At 46.9% G+C, this 26,818-nt stretch overlaps 1 protein-coding gene across 3 annotated transcripts in view; it reads left to right on the top strand.

Moving 5' to 3' along the window:
- LOC147450100 (S-adenosyl-L-methionine-dependent methyltransferases superfamily protein) overlaps positions 1-26,494 on the top strand; it is a 63,342-nt gene extending 36,848 nt beyond the window's left edge. Inside the window, exons 3-8 of one of the 3 annotated variants that reach the window (XM_086519435.1) lie at positions 24,350-24,411; positions 24,647-24,724; positions 24,885-25,029; positions 25,111-25,182; positions 25,699-25,807; positions 25,888-26,494. In XM_086519435.1, coding sequence (XP_086375561.1) covers positions 24,350-24,411; positions 24,647-24,724; positions 24,885-25,029; positions 25,111-25,182; positions 25,699-25,807; positions 25,888-25,989 — 568 coding nt within the window. In that variant the 3' untranslated portion in view covers positions 25,990-26,494. Of the gene's footprint in view, positions 1-24,349; positions 24,412-24,562; positions 24,725-24,884; positions 25,030-25,110; positions 25,183-25,698; positions 25,808-25,887 lie in introns of all 3 variants that reach the window. The other 2 variants (XM_086519436.1, XM_086519434.1) reach the window with 2 other exon arrangements.
- The last annotated feature ends 324 nt before the right edge of the window (positions 26,495-26,818 follow it).

Below are 26,818 nucleotides of genomic sequence, written 5' to 3'. Positions count from 1 at the left end.
TTTGGCGGAACCCTTTCGCCTCAGCCGACCATCCAAGCGTCCCTTTCTTTCAGTACATTGTTCGATTGGGACGTCACATACTGACAGCAGGGAGAAAGGCTTGTTCTGCCACAGGACCTCATTGACAGGAGGAGGTTCTCACAGCTGAGTTCTTGTCAGCTTTTTGGGCGAGATGGTGGGACGCCAGACAACCGCGGGGAGTCACTTTGTTCCAGTGGTTGGTTGCACATAGGGCTACAGCAATGGGGAGCTGGCTTGTACATAGTGGTGTGAAGCTTGTGGATATCCTGTGGAGAGTCAGCGTCACTGTCTTTGGGACTGCCCTATGGAACAATAGGTTTGGCTTCAGGTTCTTCGGCTGATGCCAACTTTTTCCATAGCACGACAATACACTTGGGGGGAAGTTGCTTGGTCTGGCCCGGCACTACAGTTTGAGCTATCCTCCACCAGCAGGATGATAGTGATCCAGGGGGGTCGGCCTACACTCCTGCGTGCTATAGAGCTTACTCCACAGGAGTGGTGCAGTGAGAGAGAGGAGTGTTGGGAGCTCGTCTGCGGCCTGACACTCTGGTTCATCTGGCGGACCCGCTGCTTTCGCATCTTCGAGACTCGCCCTATACCACCAGTAGAGAGAGTTCGAGATTTTTGGCTAGAGGCGATCCATACTCTCAGGGGACAGTTCATGAGACTCCATGGCAGCTCTGACCGCATGCGGGAGCGCAGAGAGGCTTTCCTTCGACTCTGGCGCCCTAGGCCTTTCTTCACCATGGTCGAGGGTGGGCTCACATGGCACTATCGTCTACCTGTGTGGCTTTTCCCTCCTCCCATCTCCTGATTTAGCCTCATTGTACATATGTTGATTTTTCATTGGGAGAGTCTCCCTTTATGATTGCTTATAGATCTCGAACTTCACGAATAAGCGTGTGACTCGAATTCAACACTTCGACATTTCACAACTTGGTAGCTAGAGCCTCCCAAGCAGACAGCGACACCCTGTTGGCCCCAAAGACATGCGCCCCTTTTGGTATTTCTTTATTCTTATTACACTTAAGATTACACTAAAGAAAAACCTGTAAACTTCTACAAGCTGTCCCACTTTTATCAGGCTGAAATTCCTCTACTCTAATCCGATTTCGGCAACATAACCACAGTAGAAGTCTCCACGGACAAAATCCCAAGTAGGCATTGACTTTCCACGCACTTTGCAAAACCTGGCGAGAAATTAGAGCTCGCTGAATTCTTTGTTTTGCGCTCCGATTTGCGTGTCGATCACTTTTTTGGGTAGCCCTTGAGCTCTCGCACCTGTAGGGTCACTTGTCCCTTGAATTAGACGAGATTCCTCACGGGAAATCTCTCTAAATTGTCCTGTACAAGCACCCAATGCTTTCCCGAGGTTCCCCTGACAAATAAACGATCCCAACGCTTCCACCTAACCCTCACCAAGCTGTCCAAACCTGTCCATGGCTGTAATTGCAGGTTTTAGACCCAATTTCGCCAGCGTAACGCTGCAAAAATCCCTGTAGGTCAAAAGTACACGTCAAGGACACTTTCCCTTGTGGTATGGAAGCTTTCCAGTGAGCTGCAGGTCAATTTCAGCATGCTGTAATTTTCTGTTTTGCCACTGTTAGGTGCCTACTACCCTGTACACGCATCCCAAGGCCTTTTCGAGGCTCCCCCGGCAATTCTCTACAGTTTAGATGCGGAACCTTGAACCTGCAGAAAAGCACAACAGGCTGTAATTCTCTGTTTGGCCCGTTACGAGCGGAGCAAGCACGCCTACGCGTGTCTCAGGTGCTCCCGCATGCAATGGGACAATTCCCTGTATATCGGATGAGTTTCCATGCGAGAAAACTCTCCGTTTTTGCATTCCTTCGTGATGGAACTATGTGTACCTGAAGGGGATTAGCAATTAGCTAATCCGGTTCCATATGTGCAAAGGAGAGAGAGAGACGCGTGAGAGCAAATCGTCGTGCAAGGGAGAGGGCGAGCTTTCCATTACAGCTGTGATCACCTGCACCTACTACTCACACACACAGTAGCACTTAATGAACAAAATCAGCCTCCTCTCTCAAAATGGGCGCCCCCTCTTCCATTTTTGCATTCCTTCATGATGGAACTGTGCGTACTTGAAGGGGATTAGCAATTAGCTAATCCGGTTCCATATGTGCAAAGGAGAGAGAGAGATGCGCGAGAGCAAATCATCGCGCTACATAGAGCAAGGGAGAAGGCAAGCTTTCCATTAAAGCTGTGATCACCTGCACCCACTACTCACACACATAGTAGCACTTAATGAACAAAATCAGTCTCCTCTCTCAAAATGGGCACCCCCTCTTCATGCAAATATGGCAGAATGATCTGGAGCCGCCATGTGTCGAGTTTGCCTCTTTTGAGTTAATTCCCTAGTACCGAGCAACTCGTGGTGACCTGCCCTTCCCGACTGCAGGTGAAACTCTCGGCTCTGCCGGCCGTTTCACACTGGCCATACAATGTCCGACCATTTGCAACTTCAAAAAGAGGGTCCCAAAAATTAAACAAAAATCATCGGAAAAAAACCAACAACTCAAGTTAGCAATTGCCATGTCCTCGTGACAGTGTTTGTAGCCCTATGGGCAGTTTCATCAACTAATAGAAGGATCTTTTTCTCGGAAATTAAAACAATTGTGGGCCTTGATCGGAAACTATGTCATCTGGTAATCCGTGATAACGATAGATATGTTGCGAAAAGAGTTTGGCCGTACCTTCTCCGGTGATGGTTTTGGTGGTTGGAAAGAAGTGTGCCATCTTTGTAAACCGATCCACGACCACTAAAATGGAGTCAAATCCTTGTGACAAGGGTAGCTCTACAATGAATTCATGGAAATGGATGACCATGGCTTGCTTGGAATGGGCAAGGGATGGAGTAACCCATGAGGACGATGACGAGGGGCCTTTGATCTATTGCAAGTGTCACAAGTGCCTACATACTCCTTGACAACCTTCCACATTTGAGGCCACCCAAAGTTACGTGTTAGGTGCAGCGGAATGAATGTTTGCGCTTTGCTCAAGATGAGTGCTCCGAACTGTGCTTAAGGTTCCTTTTGTTCTTATGGAACGGAGAGGCTTCCGTTCTTAATGAGAGAATGCTATGATCACAAACAAAGTGAATGCACACTGTGCATGTAAGTGTATGAGACTGAGAGATAGAGAGAGAAGAGAATACGACACCAGAGACGTTGTAAAACCCTCCTCCGAAGGCCCCACTCTCGTCGGCGAGAGTGGTCTACTTATGATTGCACAAATCTGTACAATGCTTGGACTTGCCGACGATGTTGATGACGATGAGGACGACGACGAGACGGGCTGAAATCTGAAACTCTAATGGCTGAAATCTGCAAATCTTTATCTGCTGAATTCTGAGTCTATGTCGATGACGATGTCGATGGCGACGATGCAACGACGACGCGCTGAAAACGCAGATGCTGAAATCTGCGTTTTCCGGGCTGAAACTGTAAACTTTGCGGAAACTGACCGTGCGGCGAGGAACTGCTGCGGGAAGGTGAGATCTGCGAGGTTCGGGACTTTATCTGCGGGTGCTAACTGCTGAAAACTGAAAACGCTGATGTTCCTTGATGTTCCGCTGCGGTAAAGCTGCAAAACGCCGGGGCTGGTCTGCAAACCAAAAATGCTAGGGCTGAAATTCTGCTGTTGTCGCCGGTTGCCCTGCAAAATGCAAAACGCTAGGCTTGTTTGTTGTTTGCAAAAACGCCAGGCTGATTTGGGAATCCTGCAAACGCTAGATGATCTGCTGCAAAAACGCCAAGGGTTGTCTGCTGCTGCAGAAAACACTAGCTTGGTCTTGATGGAGAAAAACGCTAGGTCTTGCAATCTGCAAAACGCTAGGCCTTCTGATGGGTTCTGCTGAGAAGTTGCTTGTTGAGCAAGATGCTCCTGCTGCCTCTTCTCCCAATCAGTGCTAGCTTAGGTTTGCTTATATACAAACTTACTCAATTTGCCCTACCTACTTTCCAACAAGACTCACTTAAAAATAATAAGTGAAAAATGTCAAAAATAGGTAAAATAGGCTAAATGCAATGGAAAATTCCCCTGAAGGATTCTGATGGGAATTCTTATGATCATGCTGTGTGCAACCAGAGGATATGCATCTACACTATAAGTGACTGGGCATGCACGGTCTACGAATAGTCTCACAAAAGTGCCAGCTCACTTCTAAATCTAGACTGACTGGACTGACTGAACCCTTGTCGTGTTGTAGCTTGTCCACGGACACATAGGGTTGCATGTGTCACGTGACATCCCCTCCTTTTCAAAGTGAGGTACTGGTACCAAACTGTATGGCATCAAGGGAGATCACTAATAGCATCTGGAATCTTGGAAGGGACTCTTCGCCGCCACACTCTGATGTGTGGGTCGTGCGGTACTTGAACTTCATAAAGGTTTGCAACGCTTGCTTCTTTGGGCCGCGCCGAAAGCGACACAAAGTCTTGTGTGGCTCCTTCAATGTTTCAAATTCGTCGAGTGTCATGCTTCTTTCTTCTTCAAGAATCTCCATGGCTGAAAATTCCTGAACCCATTTCCAACACAAAACCATGAGCATACATATTCCATGTAAAGTGACTGAAAAAAATATTGTCTTCCTAAAGATTGTGTATGCAATGTAGATGAACAAATAGACGGAATGGCAAACCGTTCACCACATACACGCAAACCATGAGATCGAATCTTTTCTTCCTGATCTAAGTCAATCAACTGTGGCAATTCACAACGGACGGAAATGCCCATGCTTGGTGCTCATACTTTCATGTGCTCTTTCTACAACTGTGTCGTGCCAAGGAAGAGATGGAATGTGACTTCCTTGAATGCATACTTTTCAGCTTTTCATGAACAATCCGCATACATTCGTGCTCATTCATGAGTGAAACGTGTTCAACGTACAATATGTCATGCCTAGGAAAAAGGGATCACATAAAGACGTTGACTAAAATACAGGAAACGATCACGAATGAAACACTCGGACAATGCGTGCGTATCAATCATGCGAACACATAATACTTCCTGTGAGGGTTCTTTGGACCGAGGCTCGAGAGCCAAGATCGGTTCTTCTTGAAGGGTGCTTTGGACCTAGGCACGAGAGCCAAGATTGATCCTTCGTGATTGATGGAATCTGCAACGAGGTTAGCTTCACTAGAGAAAGTATCAACTAACACATCATCCTTGTGAACAATCACAACATCTTCATGCAACTCATCATGCTTGTGAGAAATCACATCTTGATCATGCAAATCATCATGCTTGTCATTGTTATTCAAATCATCATGCAAATCATTGTCATTCAATTCATCATGCTTTTCATAATCATGCAAATCCTGCGTGTCATGCTTGGGAGAAGAAGAGACTGAGATAGTCTCCTTTCCCCAAATCTCTTACATTTGTGCTTGAACTTGAGAAAAGAGTCACCAGAAGTCTTTCCTGTTTGGTCGCTCTGTTCTTGTCTTGCTTGGGCTGCCTTTCTTTCTGCGTCTCTTTCTGTGTGTCTGCGTTCCATTTCTGCCATTCTTTTCTGCATTTCTTGCTTCGCGTTCTAACTTCCTTTTCATAAACATCTGCTTCAACTCCTCCATAGGAGTTAGTGCAATCCTTGGCGTAGATGGGGAAGGGGGAGGGTCGGAAAAACCTCCTGGTGAGGAAAATTCTTCTTCGCCTCTCTCATGCTCATCACCTCTAAGCGAAGTATCCATTCCGCTTCGAGTGATGACCATACACTGTGATCTTGGGTCTTGGGTTCTTGAGGGTCTTCAGTTCTTGGGGGTCTGAGAATACGACACCAGAGACGTAAAACCCTCCTCTGAAGGCCCCACTCTCGTCGGCGAGAGTGGTCTTATGATTGCACAAATCTCTACAATGCTTGGACTTGCCGAAGATGTCGATGACGACAAGACGGCCTAAAATCTGAAAACTCTAATGGCTGAAATCTGCAAATCTTTATCTGGTGAATTCTGAGTCTATGTCGATGGCGACGATGCAACGATGATGTGCTGAAACCGTAGATGCTGAAATCTGCGTTTTCCGGGCTGAAACTGTAAACCTTGCGGAAACTGATCGTGCGGTGAGGAACTGCTGCGGGAAGGTGAGATCTGCGAGGTTTGGGACTTTATCTGCGGGTGCTAACTGCTGAAAACTAAAAACGCTGATGTTCCTTGATGTTTCGTCGCAGTAAAGCTGCAAAACGCTGGGGCTGATCTGCAAACCAAAAACGCTAGGGCTGAAATTCTATCGTCGCCAGTTGCTCTGCAAAATGCATAACTCTAGGCTTGTCTGCTGTCTGCAAAAACGCTAGGCTGATTTGGGAATTCTGCAAACGCTAGATGATCTGCTGCAAAAACGCCAAGGGCTGTCTGCTGCAGAAAACGCTAGCTTGGTCTTGATGGAAAAAACGCTAGGTCCTGCAATCTGCAAAACGCTAGGCCTTCTGATGGGTTCTGCTGAGAAGTTGCCTGTTGAGCAAGGTGCTCCTGCTGCCTCTTCTCCCAATTAGTGCTAGCCTAGGTTTGCTTATATACAAACTTACTCAATTTGCCTTACCTACTTTCCAACAAAAGTCACTTAAAAATAATAAGTGAAAAATGTCAAAAATAGGTAAAATAGGCTAAATGCACTGGAAAATTTCCCTGAAGGATTTTGATGGGAATTCTTATGATCATGCTGTGTGCAACCAGAGGATATGCATCTACACTAAGTGACTGGGCATGCACGGTCTACGAATAGACTCACAAAAGTGCCAGCTCACTTTTACATCTAGACTAACTGGACTGACTGAACCCTTGTCGTATTGTAGCTTGGTCTTGATGGAAAAAACGCTAGGTCCTGCAATCTGCAAAACGCTAGGCCTTCTGATGGGTTCTGGTGAGAAGTTGCCTGTTGAGCAAGGTGCTCCTGCTGCCTCTTCTCCCAATTAGTGCTAGCCTAGTTTTGCTTATATACAAACTTACTCAATTTGCCTTACCTACTTTCCAACAAAAGTCACTACGAAGCCAAACCTGTTCTGCCAAAGGACAATCCCAAAGTTAGTGACGCTGACTCTCCACAAGTTGGCGTTGCGCATGCTGCCGAGAGACCACTATGTAATAGCGAGCTCCCAACTGCTGTAGCTCGATGTGCAACCAAGCATTGGAACAAAGTGACTCGCCTCGGCTGTTTGGAGTCCCACAACCTCTCCCAAAAAGGTGACAAGAACTCAGCTGTGAGACCCTCCTCCTGCCAATGAAGTGCTGCAGCAGGACGAGCCTCTCTCCGTGCTGCCAGTATGTGACGTCCCAGTTGAACAGTGTACTGAAAGAAAGGGAGACCCGGATGGTCTGGTGAGGAGAAAGGGTCCTTCCAAAACTACTCTCTAGGATCCCACTCCACTTGTGCTAGTGGACAACTCTCCCAAGCCCACAGCCTCCAATGGCCAATCTCGAGAGGTGCTGGGTCAGGATCTATGACACAAGTCCTCCCGCAGATGCCCACAACTCGGATCCTCTGAAAACAACACACTGCCACATGTTGGGCCTCTACTAAACTCGGTGTAAGCGTCCCTTACCCTATAGCTCAAAAAACAGGGAGGGTACATTCTCTGAGCAAGCCCGAACTGCGATGAGAACCTCCAGTCGAGTGAAGGCTCCCATCCATCTGGGCGTTGCAGACTCGAGAGGTGTGAGCCACTCAGCTGGTACTGCCTCTATGATGTCTTGACACATGCTCTGCACCCCTCTCATGCCCTGAAGCTGGATGCCCTAAAGCTCCTCCGACAAGCCCGAGAATTGTAGTCAGTCACCTAAAGTGCGTGTTGGACCCTCTGCCATGGGACCCCAGGAAACATCAGGCCTACTACCACTCAAGTGGCCTCTCTGAGTGCTTACCATGGGGTCTTAAACGAGGAGTTGTCTCTGGCGCTCCTTCGTGCAAGAAGGCTGACGCTGCTCCAGGCCTCTCCGTAGCCGCTCCTAGGAGCGGAGCAGACTCACAGCGAAGCGGTCCTGTAGTCTCCTGCTCACGCCAACTCTGCGCATCCTTGTGAAAATCCATCTAGTCGAAAGTCGCCAGGGGCCTGCAGCCTGAGGCACTCTAGCACTAAGCCGCTGAAGCAAAAACTCCTACTAGGGCTCCTCCCTTGGAAGAAGTCCTTTGATGACAAACTTCCCTAGAAGGGCTCTGCTCTACTGTGCTGGGTCTACGATCCCCAACCCTCCCTAAGAACAAGGAAGAGTGATGACTTGCCATGCCACTTTGGCTTGGGCTATCTGAGTGTCACGCCCTAACCAAAGGAAGTTCCTGATCAGTAGCCTCTCTACGTGGCTGATGCAAGAACTCGAAAAGATCCAACAAGAAGCGATGTACCACATAGTAGCCAACAACACATGGTTGGCCACTACAACTCTGTCTGCCAAAGAAAGTCGTTCGGAGCTCCAATGTAGCAACTTCCTCCTGATGGACACGAGGAAGGGAGCTATATGCTGCTCAGGAGACAAGTCCAAGCCAACCTGACAGCTCAAGTATCGAACTGTAGTCCCTGGGGGAATCCATTTGAAATCCTCACCTGGCAGCCAATCAGGCGTAGGAGCACTACCAACGGAGAAAGCCACCGTCTTTCTCCAGTTGATCAGTGCGCCTGATGCACAACAAAAGGTCTCAAGAGCCTGCTCACACCTGTGAAGGTTGGCCTCCTGGCCATCCAAGTACAAGACTCAGTCGTCTCTGCAAACTCAGCATCCAATCTCTCATCTCCCCGAATAGGAAGCGCTAAGCCACGTAGACCAACCTGCTGTGAAACCAAAAACCTCCTCATCGCCTCAGCATAGAACAGAAAGAGAAAGGGGGCAAGAGGGCAGCCATGTCTGACCGAACGTGTGAGCATGAAACGATCACCTCTACCCCCTGACAAAAGTACCCGACTGTGTGCCCGTCTGTAAAGTGCTGACACACCTCTGATTCAAGCATCTGAGAAGCCCATCTTGCGAAGGGTGCCCTCTAAAAAGTCCCAGTCAACTCTATCGTGGCCTTCTCAAAATCGAGAAGAAGTATCACCAGTTCCCACCATGAAGACGCGGGAGGGCAAAAGCCTCCCAGAAAGTAAAGGATACTACACTCCTTGACAAAACCTATCTGTGTCCCATATATAATGCTCTCCAGAAGTGGTTGTATCCTCAAACTCAGAGCCTTGGCAAGAATTTTGTAGGATGAGTTGAGGATGATGATGGGCTGTCACTGTCGAATCTCATCCAAGGAGCCACCCTCCTTGGGAATGAGGTAAATCAGGCCCTCACTCATGCTCTCAGGCATCTCTCCTGTGTGCAGGGTGTACTGAAAAGCGTTGTAGAGATCTGAGCCAAGCAAGTCCCAGTACTCCAAGGAAAAACTGGGAGTCAAGCCATCCTCACGTGGACAGCTACCATGGGGAAGTGCTCTAAGGGCCGCGTGTAGCTCCGCTAGCTGAAGAGGCAGCTCAAGCCTCTGGCACATCTCCTCAGTCACAAGACAAGGCATTTGTGCCCACACCTGCCCTCTGCATGCATCGTGACACTCTGATTGAGGCTCTGCAAACAATAGGTCTTCAAGGAAAAACTGGGAGTCAAGCCATCCTCATGTGGACAGCTACCATGGGGAAGGAAGTGCTCTAAGGGCCGCGTGTAGCTCCGCTAGCTGAAGAGGAAGCTCAAAGCCTCTGGCACATCTCCTCAGTCACAAGACAAGGCATGTGTGCCCACACTTGTTCTCTACATGCATCCTGACACTCTGACTGAGGCTCTGTAGACAATAGGTCACGGTTAAAGTCAGTAGCAATTGCATGCATGTCCTCAGGCTCTGAAGCAACAGACCTGTCAGGCCTCCTCAACTGGATGACCCTGGCATGCGCATGTTAGAGCCCCACTGTCTCAAAGAAATCCCTTGTCACTCTGTCACCCACTTGGGTCCACTGCGATGCCTGTCGATGAAAAGCAAACCCATGGCGTCTCTCCTCTGTGTTGGCAAGCTCTTGGCGAGCATGCTGCAACTGCTCCTCCAACCAGGGACTGTCTGGATGCTACTCTTGCGTGAAGCAACGCCTGGTCAGAGACGCTGCTACTCCTCTCGCTGCAGCCAGGCGGGCCGTAGACTCCTGGAGAAATAGCCCGGCCAAGTTAAGCAAGTCCAATGACCACTCTGTCAGCAAGAGAGTCCCGCATGTCTAAGCCCTTTGTCCAAAGAGCCTCTACTCGCTCTCTGAGCAGAGAGTCCAGCAAGACCCTCTCTGGGATGCGTAGCATCGTGCTCCCCCTCCTCTATTTATCTGTCACTGTGAGAATCATTGGTGCATGGTTTGGAAAAGAAGTTCCGGCGAGAATGCAAATTGTCCCACCCAAATCACAAAAATGGTCGCTAGTGTAGAAGCGATCTATTTGAGATAGATTCACTCCTCCCACTCTGGGGGCCTCACAAAGCTAGAATGTTGCCACATATCTGAAACCCACAGAGTCATACATAACCTCTCCCAAGCTGCCAACTCAACTCCATGCACTGTAGTGTGGCTACCTCCAATCCTGTCAAAGGGATCCTCCAACATGTTGAAGTCACCCCCAATGCACCATTGCTCTCCCTGCGGCAGAGACTCTACAATGTGAGACCAAAACTCTGCATGTGCAGTCGCCACATTGGGCGCATAGATGTTCAGAAAACCAAAGAGGCACCCTTGAACCTGCATAGTAATCCATTGAGCCCTGCCAGGTACAATAATACCTCTGTCCACAATGGCCTGTTGCCAAGAGTCCACAATAGTCGTACATACCTCTCCTTGGATGCCACTAGGTCCAAATGCAACCCAAATGCAGCTGAACAAAAAGTCTCATATCGTCCATGCAAAAGCTGACCACAACGTCTAATGCGGCTCTCACACAGATGATGCTCCTGTAGCATAAGAAGGTCAATCGCTCCTCCCACAAGGCATTGCTGAAGCTCCGGACACAGTCGGCCCTCTGACGCTGAAACTGGAGCCCACCTAATTCCTACACGTTCCATGAGATGATCCTCATGGGGAGCGAGAGAGAACTGATGCTGCAACAGCAGCTAACCTTGCTATCTTCGAGGCAGGCTTGGAGGGGGAGTAATCAGCATCCGAGCGTCCCCGAGATAGGCGTGACTACAAAGAGTGTCTAGCCCAAGCCCAAGTAGAACGAGCCGTGCGCAAAGCAACCTCCTATGTCTAGGAGTTCTCATGTATGTGTACATAACATGGCGGGCTCTGCGTGTCAGCAAAGAAGTGAACCACAATGTGTCTACATCCTGCTAAGTCTGGAGGTGTCACAGAAAACTTGGCAAAAGGCCACAGAGTCTGAACCAAGTCTGTAACCCCTAGGTCTCCCATGTGATGAGAGAACTCTAGGGCCTGTGCCTGCAGCCACTCCAACACTGAGTCTAAAGTCCACTCAGACTGGTCCCTGCCGCATAGGGGAAAAGAGAAGCCAACCGCTGAGTCCAAGGCCTCTATACCCCGAGCTGCAAGGAACAGTACATGAACTCTGAAGCAAGCTGCCTCAAGGTCTGGTGAGGGGTCACCATAGGCAAAGAAATCCCAATGACGTCGAATATCGAAGCTCGTCAGACCATGAGGAACTGTTGCAAGGAGAGAAGTCTGCACCAGAAGAGGGGGTCACAAGAAAGCTGTCCCTCTCTCGCCAATCGACTCGTTGCAAAAGCGCTGCCAAGAGATCTCCTAGCAGCCGAGGAAGGTCCTACCCCTTGGGATGGTTGCGCGGATGGAGCGTGAGTAGATGTGGGAGTAGGGGGGCTCGAGGGAGAAGGGGGGCGTGGGGGAGCGACAGAGGGAGGAGGGCGAGATACAGAGGCAGAGAGAGGAGGTGGATGGGGAGGGACGGAAGAGGAGAACTTGGGGGAGAGGAGAGGCTGTCGAGGGCGAGGCTGAGGTGGAGGATGGAGTAGGGACCTCGTCCTGTTGAAGAGGGTCGAATCGGTTCCTAGTGGGAACCCACTGCTGCTGGGCAGGAGATTGGGGATCACTCTGAGTGCCAGGCTAGTGCAGTGGCGCCTGCCGACGTCGACCACGAACTTGCTCCCAACCCTCCTCCGCTTGAGCCCCAGGCTCGGAGGGTGGCTCTGCGTGCGTACTCTGTGACTGTCTGCTGCTGCTGGCCAATCCTTGAAGGCTGGGGCTGGGGCCTGTGGTGTAGGACGGGGTCTCGTCCGTGGATAGGCCTTCGCAAGATGGTCCATCTGTCGACAAATGAAATACTGATTCGGGAGGGGTGAATACTCCACACTCTGTCGCAACCAACCATCTCTCACCCGAGGTAGTAGGATGACCTTTGGGAGGGAGTGGGTGTCCCGAACGAGAACACATACTGTGGGGATGCCAGCCCCCTTGGCAGCTCGAGGACTGTCCCAATCGCTCAGCCTATCTTGGAAAGGAGCGGAAGGTACTTCTTCCTTAGGCCGGGGAAGCAGATTGAGATAGGTAGGTCTACCTCCTCGACAAGAACATCGGTAGCTCGGTCAAAACCGTGGCGCCACTGTCGAAAGTGTGCTCGAACTGCACGAATGGCCAGCGGGCTCATCGCAATGACCTTGGACGCCATCTCGGGGGTCTCAAACTATATCTGGTAGTAGCCATGTCGGAGAAGCTGAACATCGAGAATCTTGCCCACCTTTGCGAGGAGACGGGCTTGAAGGAGATCGCGCACTTCCCCTTTGCTGGGTCTGGTGCCGAGATTCTTGCAAATAACAGAGGTAGCCTGAAGACGCACCACCTCTGTCGGCGAGAGAGTAAGTCGGACGGTGGGTTCTGCGGGGTTGGGCGAGGGGGTTGCAGTGGAGTCCCTCTGTGGCGGAGCAGAGTCCTCCATCTGTGTCTACTGTTGCAAGGGTGAACGGAGGGGAGTCGAAGGCGATGGGAGTCGGAGCCGCTGTGAAAACAGTTCTGTCAGCGACAGAGACTCGAGGCGGAGGGGATGGCACAAGCAGGAGGAGCGGGGGAAGGGGGCGAAATGACGAGCAGGGGCAGTGGGAAAGAAAGGGAAGGGGGCAGCGCGAAAAGGGCGGGAGGAGCAGCGAGGGACAGTGTGGGAGAGGGTGGGAAGGGGCAGCGTGTCGAGCAGGGGCAGCGGGACAGCGGGGGGAGGAGGCAGCGCGGCAGGGCGAAAGAGGAGGGCAACAAGGCGGGAGGGCGGCGGGGGGGGGGGGGGGGCTGTGAGGGGGGGGAGGATTAGGTTGGGCTGGTGATGGCGGGCAAGGCAAGCAAGGCGCGGGAGCAGTAGCAGCGAGCATTTTCACTCCTCATTAACACCTTGTCCTTGTAGTTGTTGTCTAATATTCTGGGCAAGTGGGTCCTTGGCAATTTGCTTCTTCACCTTAGAAAGAAAAGTAGAATCTTTAGGATCTTAGGGTTGGGTTGGGTTGGTGATGGCGGGCAAGGCAAGCGAGGCGCGGGAGCAGTAGCAGCGAGCGTTTTCACTCCTCATTAACACCTTGTCCTTGTAGTTGTTGTCTAATATTAAGTGGGTCTTTGGCAATTTGCTTCTTCACCTAAGAAAGAAAAGTAGAATCTTTAGGATCTTGGCTTATGGTGGTGTTTAGCTTAAGCTGCTCCGGTTTCAAAATCATTGACTCTTGTTGATCAAATGTTGCGTCCCCTTCTTTAGGTGCAAGGTAGATCTTCTTGATAAGGCATCTAGCTTACCTTGTTGACAACCAAGCCTATAATAGATAATGAAATCAAACCTTGATGGGATACCACTCCACTTGGCTTGGCAACGATTCAAGGCGCGGGATGCCATGAAGTATTCCAAATTCTTGTGATCAGTATAGACAATGATCTTATGAGGAGCTCCTTCAAGTAGGTGACGCTAGGTTTCGAAAGAGTTGACGATTGCCAAGAGCTCTTTGTCATGGATTTCATAATTGATTTCTGCAGCTGAGAACTTGCGTGAATGAAAAGCCACTGGATGTACTTAGCCATCCTCACCTACTTGGGATAGAATAGCGCAAGGGTAAAATCTGAAGCGTCTGTTTCTAGGATGAAAGGCTTTGTAGGATCTGCATGAATTAGAATGGGTGCGGTCGTGAAAGCTTGCTTGAGAGTCTAAAAAGCTTTCGCGACCTTTGAGTCCCAAACAAACTTATTATGGTCTGTCAACCTTGTGAGTGTTGTAACCACCTTGGAGTACCCCAGGATAAAGATACGATAGAAATTTGCAGATCATAGGAAATATTGAACATCTCTTACCAAGGTGGGTGTCTCCCAATCAACGATGGTTTGAACCTTCGTTGGATCCATGGAGATTCCCTTTTCAGAGATAACGTAACCGAGAACTTCCTTCTTAGATTGATGAAAAGAACACTTCTCCAACTTTGCATTACGAAGCTTTTCAAGCACTAACCGTACATGGTGCTCATGATCTTCTTGATCTTTGGAAAATATCAGGATATCATCCAAGTATATTACCACAAAATACTTCAAATACTTCCGAAAGATGTCATTCATTAAATGTTGAAAAACTGATGGGGCATTTGTGAGACCAAATGGCACGACGGTAGATTCAAAGTAGCTATACCTTGTGCGAAAGGTTGTCTTCCATTCATCGCCTTCTTTGATCCTGACTAGGTTGCAAGCACCACGAAGGTCTATTTTTGTGAATATTCTTGCCTTGCCAAGGCGCTCAAGAAGGTCTGGGATTAAGGGAAGGGGATAGCGATTCTTGACGATGATCTTGTTCAAGCCCCTATACTATAATCCACGCACATTTGAAGAGATTTGTCCTTCTTTTTTAGAAAGAGTATTGGAGCTCCTGTTGGTGACTTTGAATGCTGTATAAACCCCTTAGCAAGATTCTCATCACTATTTTTTCGTAATTCCGCCAATTCATCTTGAGATAGCTTGTATATTGGGCCAAAAGGGGGTTGGGTTCCCTCATGAAGCTCTATAGCACAATCATAGGGTCAATCCTCCGGTAAAAGGTCTGCATTTCTCTTCTCTAAAACATCATTGTAATCTTGATATTGACGTGGCAATGCCTCCATGCTTTTTTCTGTTGACGTGTCGGTCGGTGTTGCGAATATCAGCAAAGTTGGATGCTTTTTGGCTGTATGCATGAAGACCTTGGCTCCAAGATATGTAGGCCTATTATACCTTCCCTTCTTCTTTTGGGCTTGCCGTGGTTCAATTCTCCGAGCCCTCCAATCAATGTTAGGATTATGTAATTCAAGTCATGGTAGCCCAATAACAATTGGATTGCTTGAGCTTTGTATGATATTGAATGTTATTCTTAAAACATGCTCCTTTAATGTTACTTCTATGGGGCGAGTTTCATACCTGACAACCCGTGAAGCGAGGGGACGACCATCAATGACTTCTACAATTGTTGGATTAGACTTTTCCACAAGTGGTACGCCTTGTTCTTTTACAAATTCTCTGTCCATGAAGCACGCCGTTGCGCCTGAATCTAGTAATGCTTCCCATCCATGTGTCTACTCGACATATGGATCTTGATTGGTAGTATAAAACTTGAAGTGGAATCAGCGGGAAGAAAGAGACCTTCTTTTGCCTGTCTTTTGTCCAACCGTTTGGTCTCTATTGAGGTTGGGCATCCATGTTTTCCGAACACATTCAGGCCGTTGCACCATGAACCTTCATCCTTCTCTTCCTTGGACACTGTTGAACAATGTGCCCTTGCTCTCTACAATACATACATAAGCCATTAATGTCTCACCTTTGCTTCTCTTGGGCTGAGAGAGGTTGAAACCGTGCTGAATCAATTTGCATGGGCTCAATGCTTGATTCATGGCCCTCTTGAGGTGTGTAGCCTTCATGTGTCACTTTTGTTTCAGACCGCAATGGTGCCCCAAGACGCCTCTCTTGTCATCTCTCAAATAGTCAATTATCACATTCTATTGCTTGAGAGATGAACTGGCTTAGTGTGTGAACTTTTGGCATAGTCAATAAAAGATCTTTTACGTCATCCTTTAATCCCCACCGAGATTGGCTAATGAAATATTCTTCATGCCAAGTTAAATCACAAGCGAGTTGTCTAAATTCGGATGCATAGACGGATGTAGGTCTTGACCTTTGGCGAAGGTTTAAGTTTGGTTTCAGCAACCCTTGCTCTACCAGTATCCCCAAAGGTTGCAGAGAACTCCCGCACAAAAGCTTCAAAGTCATGGAGGAGAGGAGATCCTTTTTCAAGTAAGGATCTCCTCTCCTCCATGTTTTGCTCCCTTACTTTTTCAAGTAAGGGAGCAAACCAAGAGAGAGCGGTACCTGAGAGGAGGGTCCCAATAAGGCCTACTTGAGAGGCATCATCTAGATAACGCTCTCGTTGCATTCGAATGAAGAGTCACACTTGTTGGAGAAAACCTCTAAACTTTGATCTAGTCCCATCAAATTTTTCAGGCAAGCTGACCTTCAGGCTCCTTCTTATGTTGTTGAGAATCGCTGGATCTTGCAGCTTGTGCTTGATGTGTGCTTGTTTCTTGAAGCTCTTGAATTTGATGTTGAAGATCTTGCAATGTCGGTCCCAAGATTAGGGGTTGCTTTGCTTGAAGTTGAGCATTACTCTCGCGAAGTTCTTGTAATTGAGCTTGGATGCTTTGCAATGCGTTGATGACACCTTCCATCGCCAGCTCCATGATGGCTTGACAAGATTAAGAGATGGGAGTCTTGCTAAACTCTTATGAGCACTGAATCTGGATTACAAGACTGAATACTTGATTAAGAGGACTAGATACAAGACTTGGATTTCATGACTTGAGTACAAGACAAGGCTTGATTGCAAGGACAAGACTTGAACATAAGACAAGAACTAGGAGAGGGCTTACCTCATAGGAGCCTCACAACTAGTGTTAGCAAGACTGAGGGGCTTGTAGCCCAAGACCCCTATTTAGACTAGTGCTTGAGGAGGTTAGAACTTTCTACGTTCTTCTTGAGGAGGTTGAAACTTTCTAGGTTCTTCTTGAGGAGGTTAGATCTTCTAGAACCTTCTTGATCCTTCTTCAACTTTCTAGGGCTTTCTAGATTCTTCTTCAAACTTCTAGAACCTTCTAGTGATGATACAGGTGATGGCATAAGCGATGATGTAGGCCATGACATAGGCGATGATGCAGGTGATGACACAGGCGATGACATCGACGATGATACAGGTGATGTCATAAGCAATGATGCCGTCTTCTAGAGTCTTCCAGAACTTTCTTCCAAGACTTTCCAGAATCTCCTTAGTGATTTCTTGTAGGAAACTCGAGAAGACTGACTCTCAAGCCTCCATGACACTAAGTGGGTGTCCATGTATTTGGGCCTCATCACAAAACCATCCTCACTAAGCTGGAGAAGATGCTCTCTATAGAAAGCCATCTTCGTGCCCAACTCTTGAGCCGGTTGTATCCAAGTCCAAGTATCTAGTTGAATCAGGTCTTGACGGCTGTAGCGTGGATAATGTGTCGTGCTCTCTACAGTGTGGGTGCCCCTCAATGCAATGTGCGTGACAATCTCACTCAAACAAATGGACACTCTCTCAAAAGAATGAAATACAGGAACAATGGATAACAACAGAGACACAACAGTGGACCAGAACATGAGGACTCGACTAGCTCAAAGAACCAAAGAACCATGTACAGACTCTGGCGTGGCAGCACACTCAGCTCCAGCCCAGGACTTCCAGGTACAAATGGGGTGTCGAGGCTCAGATGTGCAGGGATGGTGAAGCAGTGCTCTGTGTAAAAGATCCACACTAGACGACTATTACGTACAAGCTAATCACTGGCCCAGAACGACTACTCATATGTATCACCATAAAGAGCCACCAACGGCTCGTAAATGTCAACCATGTGGTGACCTGGCCACGAGGTCCACTAGACCACCGCCGGTAGGTACCTGCCACGTGTCACTCCCAGACCAGAGGGTCCGTCCAGTGTGAACCAGACCAAGTGTAACCAACTGTCCAACTGTCTGTCCTGTGAAGTGACACTGTAGCCCTGCTACAACGGATGAGCTTGGTGATCTCGGACTGTGTAAGAGTCAGAGAGGGTGCATCCAATGAGTACTGGAAGGGGGGCAACTTGTCCATGCTGAACCCATGTATTTGAAACCATGATGTCATCTCTCCATACCAGCATGCTATGTTTCCCTGCAAAGCTAACTGTTGAGAGGACTCAAGTGCTAGGCGGGCATATCTGTCTCTGGGGAGGTCCCACAAGCGGTGTAAAACGGAGACTGATCTGGTAAGCGTCTCAACCACTAGTGGGGGGGCAGCTAGCTCTACTGGAATAATGTCATGTGGTATTGAAGCCTTGGCTCTTATAAGCGACGAGATCATAGAGAATTAGAGGCTTCTCCATGTCTCCGCATCCATCAGTGCGACCCGACCTCCCGTGATGGTCCAATGAAGGCCCCCATATCTGAACTTCATAGAGCAATGTGGAAGCCACCTAAGTTTCAAAAAGCCAGAGCTTTGTCCGAGGCTCCTGAAACTGAATCTGTGAACACATCCTCTCCAATCCACCCAATGCTGCATGTGCTCTAGTCAGTCTAGTGTCTAATGCTCTCCTCAATGAAAATGCTGGTCCAGTAAAGACCACCCCAAGCTAGGTGTAAGCATGTGTATACTCCACTGTCTCATGGTCATATGTGAATGTGGGTGCTGATCTCTTGGTCCATTGTGGGGTGGTGTTAGACACCATAACCTTGGTTTTACCAAGGTTGACAGATAGACCACTGTCGTGAGCAAACCTATGAAAAGCATCTAAGTGACGTTGCATCCCCTCCGGAGTGTTGGAGTTCAACACAATATCATCAACATATAACAATAATGGAATCCATGTCCTTGCCAACTGTGCACCTCTATCACCCTCTCTCTCAATAGAGTCAAAAACCTCATCCACATACATACCAAAAAGAGTAGGAGAGAGCTGGCAGCCTTGCTTCACCTCGATAGCGGAGTGAACTAATGTAGATAACCCCTCTAGAGTGCGTACATGCCCCACTACTGATTTGTATAATGCCATAATCCCCCAAATCAGCTTTGTGGGTACTCCCATCTCCTGTAGTCTGCGCATCAATCTAGCTCTGGGCATTGTGTCAAATGCTTTGCGGAAGTCCACAAAGCTACAATAGATCTGTCTCCCATGTGATCTGCCCTCCTCAATAATGGCTCTAAGTGTCAGAATGTGGTCAAGATCAAAAAACCTCTTCTAAACCCTGGCTACGCTGCTGCGCGTATACCCTTCCTCTTTGCCCATCTACTCATCTCATGTAGTCTGCTCATCAATCTGGCTCTAGGCACCATGTCAAATGCTTTGTGGAAATCCACAAAGCTACAATGAATCCGTCTCCCATGTGCGCTACCCTCCTCAATGATGGCTCTGAGTGTCAGAATATGATCAAGAGTGGAGAAGCCTTAAAACCGGCTTGTCTCGTTGGGTGCATGCCCTCACTCTGCTCAACTGTTTTTCAAGGATAGATGCATACAAACGTGCCAATGTGTGTCCAAGCATTATAGTAAGGTAGTTTGAGGCTCCGTAGGATCACCTGCCTTGAAGATAGGCACAGTGGTAGCCAGTCTCCAAGTCTCAGGTAGACCCTCACACATGACACAAGCGAAGAGATTGCAAGAACCTCTGCTAGCATATCTCTAGCATGTATAACATGCTCTGCCACTAGACCATCATGATCATATGTACTCCTGGTCCTCATCTTGTCAATGGCCGTCTTTACCATCTCAATGGTAAAGAATTTACTCATAAATGGGCATGGCTCAGGAGGATCTGGAAGGGGTGTCTATCCAAGGACCGTATATGAGGATGTTGCATACTGACCCGACACAGCAGGAGAAGTAATCACTGTGGGAAGGGAGTGCTCATGACAAAAACGCCATGCCTCCCCTGAGTCTCTACTCAAGAACAATTGGTGTAAGTCTCGCTCCATTTGAGCTAGAAACGCTCGCTTCTGCCTTCGCACAAAGCGTCGGAAGGCTATTTGAGACTATTTGTGATTGATGACTCTTAGGAGAAGATCCCTCTAAAGCTGTGCTCTCGTCTCTCTACACTCGTCATACCAACTGTTCTGAGGTGTGCCTCCCAAAACGGCATCGTTGATCAGGTTGAGTGTGCGAGCATGCCTCTGCTATTGCATCATGCAATGTCTGTCATTAAAGTGGTGATCTCCTCGACACAAAGTCTTGGCTTGGTTGTTGTACATAGACGACTGCCTATAGATCTCCTTTGTATAAATAGAGTCAGTCTCTAGTGTAAATGTATGGCGGGTATGTGTCCTTCCTATTGACTCGTGGGTTGTGTTGTAATGAAAGGAGATGGAAAATGTCAAGAGAGCATGATCCACTGCTACACCCATTGGTCTAGGTCCTACTATGAAATCCTGAATGCAAGAGATGAAGCTTGGCTGTGCCATGACATAGTCCACCATGCTGGCCCCATGCTTGTGTGGAAAGCATGTGGAATCGGTCGCTCTAGAAAACGTTGTAGGCCATTAAGTATGGCAAGACCATGTGTAGTCGCCATCTCTGTGAGATGTCTCTCATACTCTGTCAGCTCTCTATCCTGTAAATGTCTGTCAAGCCCCAGATTTCCTACATCTAGCTCTCTAAGCATCTCTTTTGAAGTTTCATAGAAGACTATCTGAGCATTGCCGGTCTTGAAGCTGTGCAAGATCTCCAAGACTGTCCAAAATTGCAGGTAAAGGGCTGAGTCCAAATGCTCTGCAAGTTGCACCAAAAACGCTATATTGCCTCCTGTCTAGGGCTGCCCTAAAGGGCACCTGGGAGAAAGCGGGACCGACTGGACCAATCCAAAGAGATGCCATAACTCTAACAAGAGTCTCCAATTAGCCTTCTCAAAATCCTACTCAAAATAGGTGTGTAAAGAGTGTGAAGTCCTTTGCACATTCTTGCATAAGAGTTCTATATTTACCTTTCCTTTCACACTATAACCCACTTGGTGGTTTGGCTATCCACAATTGCCTATTCTTGGCTTTGGGGTCGTGAGTTCAAAGGCATACACTATTTTTAGTCAAGGAACGTGGGCGAACTTCATCTTATTAGTCAACTGTGGTGAGTTCACTGGTTTGGTTCGTTGGGTGTACTTCACACGCGGCAATTTTTTTTTATAAAGGGGCATTAGGCGCCAAAGCTCCTCTTCAATTGGCCTTAATTCACAGTAGACTCATTCCGGCAAATAGGGCTCACGAGAGCTTTAAAGTTCTATTTCCTCCCTAAGGGAGTTTTCTCACGAAAGGCAATGGGCTACCTCTTATACAAAGGCTATTCCCACGGTAAAGAAGCAGAAGCTTTCTATGTAAAGGAAGTTTCCTACAAAGATTTTTCAAGTACTTATTCTTTGTCTAAGGGCAAAGTCTCACACAGTCTTGGCAAGAGGTATGTCAAAGTCATTCTCTTTGAAGATGACTTGATCAAACTGCAAAGACATGGGAGAATCAAATCCATAGGTTGTTAAGACCACTCCGATCAGCATTATGGAGAGAGATAGAAAGGGTTAATGGTTAGGGTCTCCACCCCTGGCAGACAAAAATGAGAGGCTAGCTTATGATTTGTGGAGTATTATAAAAACATCTCTAGATAAACAAGCCAAGCTAGACCCAACACAAACTAGGGCTTCATCTTCACAAATTACTGCACAACTTCAAGCCAAAGATGGACAAGCACTAGACATCTTTATTACAGATCTGCACTCAAATCATGTACACTTTGTTAATGAGTGCACAAGTACTTTTCACGCTTGGGAGAAATCGAGGAAAAATTTCAGGGCAAGGGCAAAGAAAGTAAAGTTAGTCTAAAAAGGCAATTATATAGGGCTTACCATGGAGAGTGGGGAGAATATTGCAAGTCTCACCAATAGACGTACAAACCTCGTCACACAACTTACGTACATCAAATGTGAAGTTAAAGAAGAAGACAAAGTTGGAGTGTTACTAGTAGCAGCACTGCCAACCCAATATGATCACATTGTCACAATCTTAGAGGAGAAAGAGCCTGCACGAGATCTTCAAGTATTCATCAACTCTCTACAAGAGGAGGAGAAGATGAAACCGGCCCGTAGACTCGCTAGAAGGTGGTAGACTTTAGCTTTCACCCGATCTCTACTTTGACAAATTTTATTTGAAGTGTACGATACAAAGGAACTTCGGAGTTCAACAATTCAAACAAACCAATGCTTGGCAGCTAGAGCGCTCCCAAGCAGACAGTGACATCGCGTTGGCCCCAAAGGTTGGCGCCCCTTTCGGTATTTCTTATTACACTTGAGAAAAACTTGTAAACTTCTACAAGCTGTCCCACTTTATCGGGCTGAAATCCCCCTATTCTAACCCAACTTCGGCAGCATAACCACAGTAGAAGTCTCCACGGACAAAATCCCAAGTAAACAATGCCTCTTTCCACACTTTACAGAACTTGGCGAGAAATGATAGTATGTTGAAATCTCTATTTATGGCCTCCAATTTGCACCAAAACACCTGCTCCGGTGATTCCTTAGCTTCCCTCAAGCTCTAGGGACCTATAGGCATCAATACTGGCCAAAACCCTAAATCTGTAAAAAGTTACAGCAAGGTGTGATTCTCTGTTTTGTGCTCCGATTGGCGTGCCGATCACTCTTGTGGGTAGCCTTCGAGCTCCCGGACAGGGTCAGTTGCCCTTTGAATTAGGCGAAATTCCTCGTGGGAAATCTTTCTCGAGGCTCCCCTAGCGTTACCTTGCAGTTTAGGTGCAAAACCCTAAACCTGCAGAAAAAGACAGCAGGCTGTAATTTTCTGTTTCGCATCATTTTGAGCGGAGCGAACACGTCTACGGGTTCAGAAGCTTCCGCACGCAATGAGACAATTCCCCTTTGAATTGGATGAGTTTTTACAGAGAAAACTCCGTTTTTGCAATTCTTCGTGATGGAACTGTGCATATCTCTAGGGGATTAGCCAATTAGCTAATCCGGTTCTTGTACAGAAGGCTCTTGGCTTGGCAAACGCGCATAAAACCCCCAAAACCGTACGTGTTCATCTGAGAAGCCCAACTAGGGAGGCATTACCATATGTGCAAAGGGGAGAGAGATGCACGAGAGCAATCATCGCGCTACAAGAGACAAGGGAGAAGGCAAGCTTCCATTAAAGCTGTGATCACCCGCACCCACCACTCACACACACACACACACTATGTTCACAATGATAAAAACCACACTTTTGGGCTCCCCCTCTTGAATGAGACTTCTAGAACTTGAGAGAGTTAATCTGCAGGTTGCTCTCCTACTGCCATGTGTCCAAATGTTTTTACATGCGGGAAGCTAAGCCAACAAGCAAATGATTGTTACAGGAATAACAACCGAAGAAGAAGGCCATCACCCACAAGAAGACAACCAAGGACGAAGTCAATGTTGCAGAAGACCGGGAGGTTGAGGATCATGGATCCACCCAGTTTGTTTATGATTAGTGTAGATCACATATGATTATCACCCTCTACCTCATTCTATTGTGTCATTTTGGAGATAGCCACCATAGAGATGCTTGGTCTGAGTTATGAGAACTAGTTTTAGGGGAGGGTACCATGAGTATGAGCCACTTTGGCACTTATGATTTTGATATGATTTTTGAGCCACTTTAGACTTCAGGGTAGAATATGAACAACGTACAGATCATTCATACCAAACGGGACGCACGGATATTCGGCTCTCACTAGCCCCTGAATTAGATAAAATACAGGGAGTGGCAGTGTTCGGCTCTTAGAAGTATTGGTCCCTGAATTAGGCCCCTGGCGGTATTTATTTATTTCATTGACAAACGGTTGAGTTCACAATTATTGGAGAGTGCATGCGTGTGTACATACACACACACATGCATGGAAGCATGCCTGCTCGCACACACACAAACACATGCATGCAAGCACGCCTGCTCACACACACACACACACACACACACACACACACACAAAACAAACAAAAACAATGCATGTGTGGAGAATATGGAAGTTTCAAGGTTTATGTACAAACATAAAGGAACCACCATGTCTGGAGAATACAAAAGCTCAACCAGTACAAAAGCCTTACAACAAGACATGTTTTCATATAAGTTTCATCCAAGTAAGATTCTCTGATTCTCTTTGTCCATCTCTTTTGTCCAAGTCTCTTTGTTTTTTCTAAGTTTTAATTTGCAAGTTTGTTTTGAAGGAATGCTTAATTTATTTACTTATTCATGTTTTATTATTCTCTTTCCTTGTGTGTCTTGATTTTGTGCTCTATACGGTATAGTGAGTGGAGAGAGGGGGGCTGGTCAGATGTGTTATGAATGTGATGGTGGGATCTTACACACAGCAATTATTGTTTGCAGATTGGTGTCAAAGCTTAGGCCCTTTCCTGGCATGCAGCATCTAGATGTGGCTGGTGGTACAGGTAATGTGTGGATCATGAATATTAAGCGGTTTTCAATTGACGTCTAGGAAGCTTTTTTAAGAGTTAGATGCAGTCTATTCTAGCACAGAGTGTTAAAGTTTGATATGCGCTTGCTTGATTATGAGTCTCTCACCCATCTTCTGCTGAATAGGTGATGTTGCATTTCGTGTTTTGGATGCTGTCTATAGATGTGAACAGTCAGGCATACTGAAAAAGTCCTTGGATCTAGAGGCAGATGATGAGACACGAGTGCATGTTTGTGACATCAATCCAGCAATGCTTGAGGTTGGCAAAAGCCGGGCCAAAGAGAAGGGTGAGCTTTTTCTTGTCTTGACTCTGATATTGAAAGTCTGGTATGTCTGTCAGATACATTTAAACAAGGCATGTCGGCGCATGTAAGTATGGAGACCGTCAATTACATGCATCCTGAGGTCTGGCACGTGCATTGAAGTTGATCACTGAACTGTGGTCAGGGCTTGGCAAAGCAAAATCTTTGGTATGGGTTGAAGGGGATGCAGAAGCTTTATGCTACAACGATAATACTTTTGACGGCTACACCATTGCTTTTGGTATCAGGAACGTGACTCATATTGACAAAGTTTTGAGTGAGTCTTATAGGTCTGATGCTCAACTTATGTTTCATTTTGGCGTGTTTTTGCAAAAGTCTGCACTTGATTGACTATTGATTACCTGGTATAGAGTGTTACGGCGAGGTGGCCACTTTCTGTGCTTGGAGCTTAGTCATGTGGAGAATCCAATTTTTAAGCAGCTGTAAGTGTAAGCATTGCGAAAGTGTCTTTACAGATGTTACTAGCCAGCGATTGTAGTTTTGGGATTGTATATATTCGTTACACATATGATATATATTATACATAAACACACAAGTCAACAGTTGCTAGCCAATGATTTTGGTTTGGGATTGTATATATTCTATATACATATAATGTATATTATACGCATACATACATACACATACATAGAAGTTGATTTTACTGTTACAGACTTGTTTTGTATGCTCAAACTTGTTTTAGGACAGCATTATGCGGATTTGCCTCTCATTTGAGATTGCAGTTGTGATAGTTGATACCACAAATGTGCGATACATGATGAGAGCCCTAAGAAATAGAAGCTAGTTGCGTTTCCATAGCCAAAACGGAAGCATTGTCTTTCAAGGGTGTTAGGCTGTCGCATTGCATTGTTTAGAAGCTGGATAACCATGCAATTCTCAGGTGGTGAGGTTGGTGTATGCTTAACTCTGCGTAGTGATTTCCGAGACTTTCACAACAGGTACGATTTTTACTCGTTTTCAATCATTCCTAGCATTGGAGACCTTGTTGCAAACGATAAGAACTCTTACCAGTATCTTGTCGAAAGCATACGGAAGTTCCCAAGACAGGTTCGTTACTTTTCTCTTTAAGAGTTCTCCTTTGCTGTGAGAAGAACCTTACTCAAGAGGCGCATTGTCTGGCAATGTAGGAAGACTTTGCACTCATGATCCGGCAAGCTGGGTTTCAAAAGGTGGACTATGAGAATCTTGTTGGTGGAGTGGTTGCAATACACTCAGGATATAAGTTATGAACACAAAGGAAAGTTTCAAGAATTGTCGTCGTTTTTCATGTGCCCAAGGCACAGGGTGATTTGAAATCCTGTACAGTTGTGCTTCTAACATGGGCATATTTTGGGACCACACCTTGGAAGTCTCTCTTTCAGCATATTAGCTTACAGAACCAGAGGAATACCGAATGAAGGTGAGCCATATAACTAATAAGGAGCGGCTCGAGGTCAACTCAACTTTCTTTCTGCTTCTCTCTCTCATGGGGTCAACCAGCACTATGTATCTCATTTAATGGCCATGGGGTGATCAGCCATGCTGATCCCCACCCATATCCTCTTCATATCGACAAGAGCACTAACTACATGAAAATCCTGCGCTTGTAAGCTAAATTGCACTAGAAATTTAATTGTGCCTCTTTAGTGAAGCACGGCTTCTTTCTGCAAAGGGATATTTTTGAATTTCACAAGGACTTGTGTGTGTCATAGTGAAGGAAAGCTAAGTAGCCTCAGTGAAAAAGAGAGTTAGGCATACATTTGACTTTTGCATGTGAAGCATTAAATGATTGAAATCTTCTTTAGTATTTTAGTTTGTAAAAAAGTCCTTTCATTTAAGAGCCTCATATTGGCCTTATTTTTGTATTTTAGAATTCCAACATGACCCTTAACCTTGTTAATTGAGTGAACGGGTTACTGCAGTGTATGTAGGTCAGTACAGATCTTTCATCTATTTCTTGGGAATCCCTTGTGCATTCAAAAGTCTGGCCTTTACACGCCCACTCATTTGCCGAAAATCATTGAGTCAAAGCCTTGGTTTTTTTCTCTTATTCACATCTCTGAAATAAAGTCTCTTTCT

Source organism: Adiantum capillus-veneris, chromosome 9 (assembly GCF_014529385.1).
Source record: "Adiantum capillus-veneris isolate H3 chromosome 9, ASM1452938v2, whole genome shotgun sequence".
Taxonomy (NCBI): domain Eukaryota; kingdom Viridiplantae; phylum Streptophyta; class Polypodiopsida; order Polypodiales; family Pteridaceae; genus Adiantum; species Adiantum capillus-veneris.
This window is presented reverse-complemented; position numbering and strand designations above follow the sequence as displayed.